The sequence below is a fragment of the Gavia stellata genome, chromosome 8, assembly GCF_030936135.1.
Source record: "Gavia stellata isolate bGavSte3 chromosome 8, bGavSte3.hap2, whole genome shotgun sequence".
Classification (NCBI taxonomy): Eukaryota; Metazoa; Chordata; class Aves; order Gaviiformes; family Gaviidae; genus Gavia; species Gavia stellata.
In genome coordinates, this window is record NC_082601.1 from 13,396,753 (window position 1) to 13,408,971 (window position 12,219).

General features: G+C 41.9%; 1 protein-coding gene across 1 annotated transcript in view; it reads left to right on the top strand.

Moving 5' to 3' along the window:
• SEMA5B (semaphorin 5B) overlaps positions 1-12,219 on the top strand; it is a 132,736-nt gene that overhangs the window by 64,447 nt on the left and 56,070 nt on the right. Inside the window, exons 5-8 of the mRNA XM_059820123.1 lie at positions 1,524-1,622; positions 2,376-2,589; positions 5,162-5,447; positions 9,741-9,876. Coding sequence (XP_059676106.1) covers positions 1,524-1,622; positions 2,376-2,589; positions 5,162-5,447; positions 9,741-9,876 — 735 coding nt within the window. The remainder of the gene's footprint in view (positions 1-1,523; positions 1,623-2,375; positions 2,590-5,161; positions 5,448-9,740; positions 9,877-12,219) is intronic.

Genomic DNA, 12,219 nt, shown 5'->3' on the forward strand with positions numbered 1-12,219 from the left:
ATGTCACGCCCGTGCAGTCGCTTACCTGTGGCTAACGCTGGTGGGTTTTTGCTAAATACCATTCCTCAATGAGTTGATTTCCGTACAGCATGTAATGCGGCTAAGCAAGCCTCTTCCTTTCCAGGTGATAGGGAGTGTTTTAACAGTGCTGAATCTTGCAAATGAAGTCTTCAGGGAAATGATCAACAGCGTGGAGTGTTGTGAGACAGGGAAGTTCACAGAATGATTGCTGCTTCAAGAAGGAGAAGCGGTATCTGCAGCTGTAGGCTCAGCTTAGTGGCAAATCATGATCTATTGGAGGGAGGAAAGCAAAGGAGCCAGGATAACCCAGCCAAGGTTGTTATTTTTTAACAAGTTTCCTTTCCTGTTTACAGTAGAATATAATAGACTTTTTTCTCTTGTAGCCCTGTGGGTGCCAGTCATTAGCTGTTGCTCATATCCTTTCCTCTGAGGTGGCCCCAGAGCCCAGGGCAGGCAGGCTGGTGCCAGGCTCTCAGTACATCTCTCATCGGGGCTGTTCGGATGAACCTTGGGGCAGGCGGCTCTCAAGCCTCTTGCACTGCCTGTGGGAACTGCACGCTGGAGTCTCACACCTCCTGTTCCCTGTGTGTCATGTTAGAAAGTCCCTGCCTTATGTGGCCTCTTCCTCCCCCATAGCTTAACTCCTCAGAGATGCTCTGTTAGCATGATCTGCAGTCCACAGGTCTCTGGATATGAGGCTGTGGGGAAAAAGAGAGACTGTGGTTCTCTCCAACAACATGAAGGAGATATTCTGAAAAAAAATAAAAGCCAAGTGCAGCTTTGTGCTGCCACCCCTACCCCAGCGTGGAACATCTGGAGCCCCACACCTTTGGGGACTGGCATGTGGAAGGAGTTGCCTATTTGTACCAGCAATGATCATGCAGTTGAGAAGAGGAGACTTGCTATTTCTCACTGGCCCAACTTGAAAGAGAAAATCCTTCTACCATGGAAAATCCTGAGCACACAGTCTTGTGGGAGGCAGAAAGTAATAGCCTGTTCAAGCACGAGATTCTCCTGACCAGCCTGGCCTATTAAAGAGAAGTTCTTGCTATTTTCCTGCTGGCACTGGTGTGAATTATAGTGCAGACGGACCCGCTGTCCTTCACTGTAGTTTGTGTATGAGTAACGTTTTCTAAGCTGCAGCATTACTGAGTAAAATAGGTCAGAAGTATCATCGTGAAAAGAACGAGGATTCCTCCTCCAATCTAAGCAGAGCACAGAAAGAGGCACTTGTGTAGCTACTACAGAGTCAACCTGATGGATAACATCCTATCCAGCAACTGTGCCAGGCTATGATTAGAGAAATAACCAGCAAATTGGGCTTGCTCCCTTAGACCGCTAGCTCCCTACAGTTGTGCACTGCTTGATGCAACAAACCTCAGTCTGAGTTAGAGCTAAAGAAGGTGTATTCCAGCTGCAATACAGGTATGTTTTTTCATGTAATAAATAATCCCACAGTCTCCTTTTCAAAAATCCTTTGTTTCTGTCTTGTGTCCCTACAGGAAGAGTGCCAAAATTATGTCCGTGTGCTGATTGTTTATGGCAAGAAGGTTTTTACCTGTGGTACCAATGCCTTTTCACCGGTGTGTTCCAGTCGACAGGTCTGTTTTGCCTCTTTTGTAGTAATAGCAAGGGCTGGATACGTGCTCTGGGGAAGGCCAGTCATTTGGCAGGGCATCATGGCTGCAGAGAATATGTTCCAAATGTAGCTGATCTGAAATAGTTTTGGGTTTGTTCTTTGGGTCCCTTTGGGCTGCTTTGGGGCAGTGGGTGTACCTGTAAGTGGGGAGCAGAAAACTTGTGTTATGGGTGAGCTGGGTCTGGACAAAGTGCTGCTCATGTAAACCTTGGGTATGCTGCTGAAAATGGGGAATATAGACAGGTTTAGCTGTGAGCACCTCCTGAGCTGAATACTTAAAGGTTTCCTTAAAATAAATGGCAAAACTCCCTTTGGATTCAAGGGAGGCAGGAGCAGGTCCAGAGCAATGTTTATTTTTATGTTTTTTAATGCCAGTACACATTCAGGAGGTGTCTATGGAAGATTAGAAACCCGTGCTAGCAGCAGGAGCACCTGATTATACCAAGTGGGTTGGGGCCTACAGGCTTTGTTGGCAGGGGAGTTACCCTTCTTACAAAGCAATAGGATCAGTGAGGCTCAGACACAACTTCTTACATTGGCAAATGATGGATGTAAAGATCAATTTACAGTCATCGCTGGCATTACTTTCTTATAGCTGCCTGTTTTTTTAAAATCGGGGTTTTGCTCGTAGGTAGTCATAGGCAAACTGAATGTTCTACACCAGTAAGAAACGCAGATGCTCTTTAAATTCTCTCCTCTCTCCTTTTAAATACAGGTAGGAAATCTTAGCAAAATCATTGACAGAATTAATGGAGTGGCTCGGTGCCCATACGACCCTCGGCATAATTCAACAGCTGTGATTACATCACGAGGCGAACTCTATGCTGCAACTGTAATTGATTTCTCTGGACGGGATCCTGCTATTTACCGCAGCCTTGGAAATGTTCCCCCACTTAGGACAGCACAATACAACTCCAAATGGCTCAATGGTAAAGTCATGTGGGTCCTATCTGAGCAAGAGGTGTATTAAAGTCAACTTGGCAGGCTTGTAAATCTTTCCCTCTGTTTTCATATTGGGATCCAGAGTTACGATGGGGAAGGGCTTCTGGTGCAGTAATCAATGCAGCTTAGAAGACATTTTAAAGTAGCCTGGAAGTATTTGAGAGAAGTTGATTTAGAATGTAGAAAGTGGGTCTTACAGGCTACTTAACATATGTATGAGTCTTTGTCTTGTGAGATGACCCAATACATCCTTTTAACAAGAAAACCACTCAAAGATTTGAAGATCAAAACCAACTTAAAGCATCATATTGTTGACCCAGTTCTGCGCAGTGTTAAGCCCCCTCTACTTCCACTGACTCGGCTGAAGATGGTTGGTTTCAGTGCAAGATCAGTCCGAAAATGAGAAATTTCACAGCATGTTATGTTCCATGTCAACCCATGCTGTTGTGGATTTATAGTTATTAAAAGCAGCTGCTACCCCAGTGTGATAATACCCTGCATCAAGCAAACTAATTTGTAATTCCTGCACTGAGAAATTCCCCACCCACCTTCTGACTGGGGCAAAGCACATCTTGTCTGAGCAGACTGTAGTGATGGAGACGCCAATATTCCCCCTCTATCCTTTGACCCAGGTAAGTTGGCAAGATACTCAGAATCTTTCTATTGGATTTCAGGACCTTTCAATCAAAGATACTAGCAGTGGAACTGTGCACTCTCTGGAGCTTAATGAGACTGAACTAGGCTTCTGCAGGCATATTGAAGTCAGTATGGAGATCCGGAGTTGTAGGAGAAGGAATTCATCAGGCAAGACTGAATTAGGACCAAGAAGCAGCATAACCTGTATACACTCATTAGAAATATGTGCCTCTTGTCTGCGCACGAATGAAGAATTCGGAAGGAAGTCACATTGGAACAGGGGGTTTAAGGAAAGACAAACAGAAACTGAGTTTCTAGTCTGTGACTGGAAAAACTAACATGACTCTTGGATTTCTAACCTTGTGCAGCGTTGGTGACATTGGAGTAATTTCATCCTGTTCTGGCCACTTTTCAACAAGAAACAGAAAACTCAAAGATGAGTCAGAGAAGAGCCATGGAGTGATTTGAAGCTTGGAAAGCCTGCCTCACAGTGAGAGACTTAAGGAGTTTAATTTATTTATCTTTCTGAAAAGGAGATAAAAGGTGTTTTGTTCATGATATGGAAGTACTTGAATCAAGAGAAGATGTCTGGCAGGATAAAGTTCTTTAATCTAGCAGACAAGTCATGACAAAAGCCTGTGATTGGAAGCTGAAACCAGATAATGTCAAATGGAACAAGAAGTACAGGTTGCACCTGGGCCAATCTTTAGTCATTTGAACAAGTCACAGAGGAAAGTGGTGGATGTAAAGCCATGTGACATTGTTCAGTAAGATCAGATCTCCTTTGAAAGATGTGGTCTAATTCACGTGTTAGTTACAGGATCTGATGGCGGAATTACAGTGTGAAATTCTCTGGTTCATGTTAGACAGAAGGTCAGATTAGTGATCACAACGGTTCCTTTAAGTTCACTGTTGGTCTGAAGGAGAAAGTTTGACGGGAGATGCTTTGCAGTGCCCTTCCTTCTGTACCATCATCTACCTCCCAAACCTGTCTTGCAGCAGCATCAGAGTGCCGTCCTATCCCTCCGCCACAACTCTGTTCTCCTTTCAATCCTGGGCTGCAGCATTAAAGGAATTCTGTACTTTCCTTTTTTCTTCTTCCTTTGAGCGTTACTCAGAAATGAACATTGTAAAGGCGCCCTGTAAAGCCAACAGGGTTTTTGTCATTTAGTCAAATATTATTCATTGGCCAATTTTTCCCTTTGCCAAAAAAACTGTTGGGATAAAAGACCGTACACTTTAAAGCTTTGTTAAATACTCAGTTAAAATATTCATTACAAAACCAATTCCAGGTTCTTTTCAATTCTTGTGAAAATAATAACAATAATTCTAGGAGAAAAAGAATTAAGGAGAACTTGCTTCAATACTGTCAGTCTGTGGCATGGTTTTGTTTTACAGACATAAGATAATCTTTTGTGCCTAGAAACTGGAAAGGCTTTGTGATAAAAGCCAGATGTGATTGAGCTGGGAGAGTAGGTTGAATGTTTCAGTGCAGCAGTCTGGAGAATTGGGCGGGTGCACGCAGCATATTTAACACATCATAAGGTGCACTTCAGAAGTGAGTAGGTGAAGGAACCCAATGGGAAGGCTTTATGTTGTAAAATGAGTATAGCTACAGAGAATAGTCATGCATATGCAAAGTGTTGAACTCTGCTTTCACTGAAATCAGTAGCAGCTTTGCCAATAAAAAGTGGGGAAACAAAGGGCATCTTTCGAAGATCTGAAAAATGGAAATAGAGCTGTATCCCCATATATCATTATTCCCATCTACTGTTTTTATGTCCTCTGCTGACTCCAAACTCCCTGTGGCCCCAGCCTTGACAGCATGTGTAAAGGGAGCTGGCGGCGCAATGCATCGAGCAAGTCAGTGAGCACGGATTGATTTCTGACCTGTATAAATCTCTTCAAATGTTTGTTTTTCAGAGCCTAACTTTATTGCTGCCTATGACATCGGTTTGTTCACCTATTTCTTCTTCCGTGAGAATGCAGTAGAACATGACTGTGGGAAAACAGTGTATTCTCGTGTGGCAAGGGTTTGCAAAAATGATATTGGAGGGAGATTTTTGCTGGAGGACACATGGACAACTTTCATGAAGGCCAGGCTGAACTGTTCCCGTGCTGGAGAAATCCCTTTCTATTATAATGAATTGCAAAGCACCTTCTACCTTCCTGAGCAAGATCTGATCTATGGTGTCTTCACTACTAATGTGTAAGTTGCACTGGCTTTAAGACCTTTATTCTATCCTCAGCAGTCTGAGACTGACAATATCCTGATTTCTTAGGCAGTCTGAGGATTCACTTTTGAAAGATCGTTTGGTTAACGTGAAGGAATAGATAGGTCTGTGTTATCCATCATGGCAACATAGCCTTTAGGACAATGTTTTTAATCCATGGTTCATAGATACCTGGAGTCCATAAAAGGTGACTGTGAAGTTCTAGGGTAACTTAATTCGATATAAACCTGGGCTATGACAGACTTCTGACTTTTTGTAGTGGCAATGCTGCTTGTGTAGTTCAGAGAGCTGGTCTAAAAATGTCCCACCAGAAAAACATAATTAATTTTCAGCCAGGTTAACTACCTGGACAATCTGACACAATTGAGTAGACATTGGGGCTGGCCCATGAGATGGACAGGTACATATGCTTGGGACAGAAGGACTGGAAGGAGGAGAATGAGGCAGATGGGATCACAACAGCCTAGACTGAAACCAACATAAATTGCTGTTGAACAAAACTTTATAGAAGCAAGGTCATGCGGGCTACACAGCATTTGACATTTCCAAGGGGGACTGTACCTCCGCTACAGCCTGTTTGAGGTCCACAAGTCAAAAGCAGCATTGGAACTCCAAGGGGAAGGCATGATTTCTGAAACTTCATAATCACCTTTTCTTGGCTTGATATTAAAAAAATTTGTAATTGGAATGATTTAGTGTAGCTGTGAAAGCAGAAAGGAGAAGAGGAGTTAATTAAAAAATATATTAAAAAACTCATATATTTTTAAGTCAGGAAAACTGATAATTTTTTTCTGAAGCCCAAGGCTAGGACAATAAGTTTTAAGCTATAACCAGTCTGCGTGGTATTGAGTTTCAATAATACATGTTCTCCAAGGGGGTGTTATCCTGATGTGTAAACTAGAGAATGAAAAACTGAGTTAGTTACTCCACATGACAAACACTCAGAGTGCCTTTCTCATGCTGGGTAGCCAACTTCTTTGTGATTTTCGTGTGCAATGGAGTACTGTTCAATATGAATAAGGGCCTGGTCCCAAGAAGCCCACAGCAATTCAAAGAAGTGAAGCCCCACTGAAGTACAGGCCTTCCTATTTTGATGTGTCAGTTGCTGGTGTGACAGGGCTTGAACTTCAGCCCTTGAAGTCACAAAGCATCAGCCCCAACTTCTTGAGCTAAAGCACTGTTGGGAGTTTCATGATGAGAGTCAACAGACCCCCAATGTTATTCCTACTCTGTAAATGCCAAGAAGCAGGTAAGTGTTTGGCCACCCTCATCCACCTTCCATGCTTTGTTTCTGCACTACCATGGCCAACCTCAGCCAAAAGTGAGCCAGTGGAGAAGCAACTAGAAAAAATAAACATGATTGAGCACTGTACCTTGACTGTGGACTTTGGGGAAAATCTGCCCTGGGATTGAAAGGAGCATGAGTCATTCTCTAAAAACATTTGAAGGATGTTGGCCAAACTTCCTGAACATTAAAAGAAAACCTAGCTACTGCTTTGGGCATTTGAGATGATGGGGGGTTTGGGGGTTTTTTTGGTTTTTTTTGTTTGTTTTTTGTGATCAGAGATGACTTCTATGCCCATAGTGATAATGTTTTATCTATCCATTTGTCCATTCATCCAGCCAAGAACAGAAGTTGGAAATGCGAAAATTATTAATAACTGTATTGTATTTATCAAATTAGTATAGTTTTTGGAATAGAAGGGGGGAGACATAGGCTACCTCTGGTTGGAAATGTTCTTGTCTGCTGTTTCTGTCTCCCAGGTTTAACATAAGACATGATGAGTGTTACCTGTCTCCTCTGGGTTACACTTAAGTCACTCTTTGTACATTACGGGTGTACATTCTCTCTTGTATCTTCGGAGGACAATATAATATCTAACATTTGTGTAATTGAAGAAATGAGTTATTGATAATAGCTGAAGTTAGATCAAGTAGCGTTTTGGGTCTACAACATGATGTTCTTTTGAGAGTTCAAAGAGAAAATGTTCCGATTTGTCATCCGACTAGAGAAATAATGGTAATTATTCTTTTAACTTCCACTGGGACTTATATCATGCTGCACGAGCTCTGCATACCAAAGAGGGTTGATGTATGCTCCAGTCTGAGTTTCTCTATAATAGAATACCGATGCATCACAAAACTATGATATTTTTGTTTAAAGGTATTTTTATTTTGGAAGGATAATGTTAAATGCATTTAGGGTCATCTTATAACGAAGTGGTTGTGGTAACACCCACTTACAGATTTATTGCTTCATGTTATATTATACCCAGCTGAATCAGTGGGAAAGAGAGCTTTTTGGGGAAGCTGCTGATGAAATATTTAAGAAGTTTTTATTAAAATTTTTCTGGGAGATAATGGAGACAATGCTAAAACCTCCTTGAACTTAATACATTCTCTAAACCATCTAGTTAATCACGGGAAGTAGGAGGTGGGAATAAAGGAAGCTGCATTTCACACCAGGACAACACAGGGGCCAGCTGCACGAGTTGATGTCACTGGCTTGAGACTGGGATCAAACTTTTCATAGGGAGGGATGGGAAATATGCCAGGCTACAGATGGAAAGGAAAACAGGCCACAGATTCATGGAAAACCTCTTTCTTTTTTCCTCTCTAGCAAACGGAATGGGCTAAACTGTGGAGTCCTTAGCAGGGCCTTAAAAATAACCTTTATTTTTTAATTTTTTTTAAAAAAAAGTGGTTTTGTTAGACTACAGGGTTTTATTCTTTCTTTTCCTTTTTCATTTTCTTTCTCATTCTTTTTTTTCCCATGTGTGCCTGAAGGCATTTGTCATCCATCATTACCTTTGTCTTAAGAGCTGCCGTCTGTGAGCATGCACTGCGTCAGTGGTGTTCAGACAAAAGTGGAGAAAGGTTCAGCCAACGTTGCTTTGACATGTTCAAAGTGAGCTACTCCATCACTCTGGTGATGGAAGGGGCAGGAGCAGGAGCAGAAAATGGGAAGGCAAAGCAAGAAGTTCTTCCTGATGTTGTATTGCTCGGAAGAAATATGCTGTGAAAGAATCTGTTCTTCTGCTTTCCAGTCTGGGACTGTGGAACAAGGCTTTTTTTTTTTTTTTTTGTGAGAGTGTAATTATTGGTTTAGTAAAAAAAAAAGTGTTCTTTTCAGAGAATTCAAATTGCTTTAATTAGCAGAAAGATACATACAGCAGGGCTTGAGTTATTTAAAAGGCACCGTGACGAGTCAGTCTCTTGTGCTAGCCCTATTTTTAGTTTTATTCTGATCTCTTTTTCTCTAAATGTTGTTATTTTCCTTTTTAAAAAAAAAAAAGCAGGGGAGAAAGGGAGAGCTGGGAGCAGGTTTGAATTTCAGGTTACCACTTAGCAAACGTCCCTCTTTGGGCTGGCTTCTCTGAGGTGCTGTTGCCGTCTGGGAAGCACCTTCCAACCCTCTTGAGGCAAAAGGAGCTGAGCCTGCTGAGGACCTTGCAGAAATGGGTCCTGCGTGACTGAAATGAGACAGTGAAGGCCAAGTGATCTGCGTGCAAGTCTGACTGCGTAGTGGAGCATCCCTAAAACAAATTCCCATCCAAAGAGTCCTTACTACAGTGGCATTTCCCTAGCTGTGCCTCCGCTGGCTGGTGCGTGCATGGTGAGCAGTCTGCCTGAGACAGATGCTATTCCCAGATGGGAACACAAAGTGAATTGTGATCATTGAAAACAGGGGCTTTCACGTATTAGCAAGACCTTTTTGCGTGCTGAGCTGCTGTAACAACGAGCCTGGTTTGCACTGTCTCCCTCTCCCTTCCCCTGTATGTGTGTGCATACATGTCTGCATTTTTAATATATATATATATATATATAAAAAATGTTAGGAGATATACTTTATAGCTGAAAATTTCAGGAGCCTGTAGAAACAGAATTTAACCTTGAGAAACACCAAGAGATTAAAAATTAGGTTGTTTGTAACCAATAAAGATAGATGGGTTGTTAAAAAAATAAAAATAAAACCAGACACAAATAATCCATGCAAATTAAACTGTATTCTCCTTTCTTGTCAGAACTGCTTCCATGGCCCTTAAATCACAAACATTTTAAAACCAAGCTTAAAATTCATTCTCAAAATTGTCATGCAAGCCATCTGCATTGTAGAATTTGTTTATTTTTACCCCCTGTGAGATTCGTATCACTGTACATCTACCTAGCAATTTACATGTATTTTATTTGAGTGGAGTTTGATGTCTGTTATGATGAAAATGTCAATGTTCTAATGATTAAATTGATTTTTTTATCCCCTTTTCCAGAAACAGCATAGCTGCCTCAGCAGTGTGTGCCTTCAATCTGAGTGCCATTACTCAGGCATTTAATGGCCCTTTCCGTTACCAAGAAAACCCAAGATCAGCCTGGCTTCCAACGTTAAACCCCATTCCTAATTTCCAGGTACTGCTGCTGCTCTTCAGTTTACTCCTGTCCCTTTTATGTTCTGTCACTCCAATGGGTTGATTCGTGTGGGGCTCATTTTTCCAGGTAGACCCATGGTGCAGATAAATTGTATTTCTCCATGTTTATGAGTGTTTTACTCTGTGGAACTCCTTGCCACATGTTATTGAGGCATGGAGTGGCAAAAATTAAATGGTTTTACTGATAATAAGAATGTTCAGATTTTTGGTAGTAATGAATAATTTAAATCTCTGTTATGCTCATCACTGACATATGAACTCTGAGAATGTGATCCTCACAAGGGGACATAGAAACATGTTTCCACAGAAACTGGGAAGGATTGAAAGCTGAAGCTGGACAAAATCAGACTAGAATGGAGACAACCTATGTTTTTAAACACGAAAGGTAATTAACCACTGTGACTGAGTAAGGATGTGATGAATTTTTCATCACTTGATAGGGCCCTTGAGGTTACCAGTGTTTGAGTGCAAGACAGATGTCTTTCCGAGACATAGTAGCTCAGCCAGAAGCTGTGGACACATTACAGCAGTAACTGGTGGACAAAGACACATGAGGATGGTTATAGTGGTTCCTTCTCATCTTAAAAAATCTTTTTTTTAATGAAGTTTTCCAGGATTATGAGTTAAGGCCAATTTGAAAATTATAGAACAACTTCAGCTGCTTTATGCCTAAATTCAGTCAGTGCAGAGTATTTTTGTGTCAGCCCCAGCAAACCTGAGACACCTGAAGAATGAGACCATTTTACAGCTCAGTCCCTTCCCACCTGGGGAATCCTAGGGAGGATGGGCTTGTCTTCCAGTCCTCGCTTCCCCATGGTGAATCCTTTCAGCCAGATTGTGTGAATCTGGCTCCCCTTTATTACTGCAAAGGTGTTGAGGCTGCCTGCAAATGCCATCTGCCTTCAAGCTGATGAAGTCAAGGACCTTCCAAAAAGGACTCTGCAGTTGCCTGAAATCACAGCAAGAGCAGATGGGAGGCAGGCCCACGCTGCAGGCAGAGATGAGCTTGGGTTCCTGCTGAGGAACCTGATTTCTCCCCCTGCATTCCCTTATGGCACCTGAATGTGGGCTTCTACCTGTACAAGGTGGGACAGGATTGGGCTCTTGATCACCCTCTCAGCTTGGTGCACTCAAAACCAAGAAAAAAAGCTTCGCTGAAGGCTCAGCCATGCCAAACACGGCCAGGCTTTTTTTTTTTTTTTTTGGTGTTTAAAGGGAATATTAAGGTTAACTGGGAATCAAGGACTTTCTGTCCCTTGCTGGGCTAACCCAGGAGGAATAGAAAACGACTTTGGAAAGCATTTCCATGTAGTGAAAAGTATCAGACAAAATGTGGAGTGCAAAGATTGCAGCAGTAAGATGAAAGAAAAGAGTCAGAGGAAAATAAGGAAAGGAAAAGGAGGTATGTGGCGGACAAAAGGAAGATTGCAAAAGAGATTAAGATGTTTTTCAAGTACAGGAGGAACAAGAGGTCAGTGAAGGGCCTTTAGGAGATGACAAGGGTAATTTAGCAACAGAAGAGGCAGATATTGCAAAAAAAAATTAAATTAAATTTCTTGCCTCAGTGTTCACAAAGGAAAATGAGGGAAGGATGCCAGATTTTTTCTTGCAGAGAGGAAGGAGAAATACTGAAGGATATAGAGGATCAGGACAGTGCAGATAATCAGGAAATTAGAACAAAACAAAATAAAACCAAACCAGAGGGATGCTGTGTCAGCACACGGGCTGCCAATAGACAAAAAGGATTATCTGTGACTTGATGAGAAGAGAAAACAAAACCAACAATGACATTCCTGCCACTGGGACTCCTCCTTCAGTAATGGTCTAGAAAGGAAAGTGATTGGGGAGAAAAGCATCCAAAGCAAGAGAGTAGTGTAAACCAGGAGTATAGGAGACAGCAGAAGAGAGATATCTAAAAACTCTTTAGAACTTGGGATGAGGCAGTCATGATATTACAAAGACCACTGCAATAGAAAAAACATTAAAAGCTACCTGAGGATACATCAAGAAACCACTGATGTTTCCTTAGTCTGGCTACTCAGGAAGATGCTAAAGTTGATAAAAAAGTGGCCATGTTCATAGGTGGCGGGAATTGGTATCACCCTGTTCACTTAGTTCACAGCGCTCCAAAATATTGTAGCGCTTAGTACATCAGCTGTTAGGATCCATATTTATTGTGTATATGTGAGCTAAATTCCTGTCAACTCATTTGAGCATGTCATAAGAGAAGCTCTGCATGGTGCACCTCAGAAAGGCAGCCACACTGCAAAGAGTTGCTTTGATGCATAGTGAGAGTATGCACATGGGAAATTTGTACACTGTA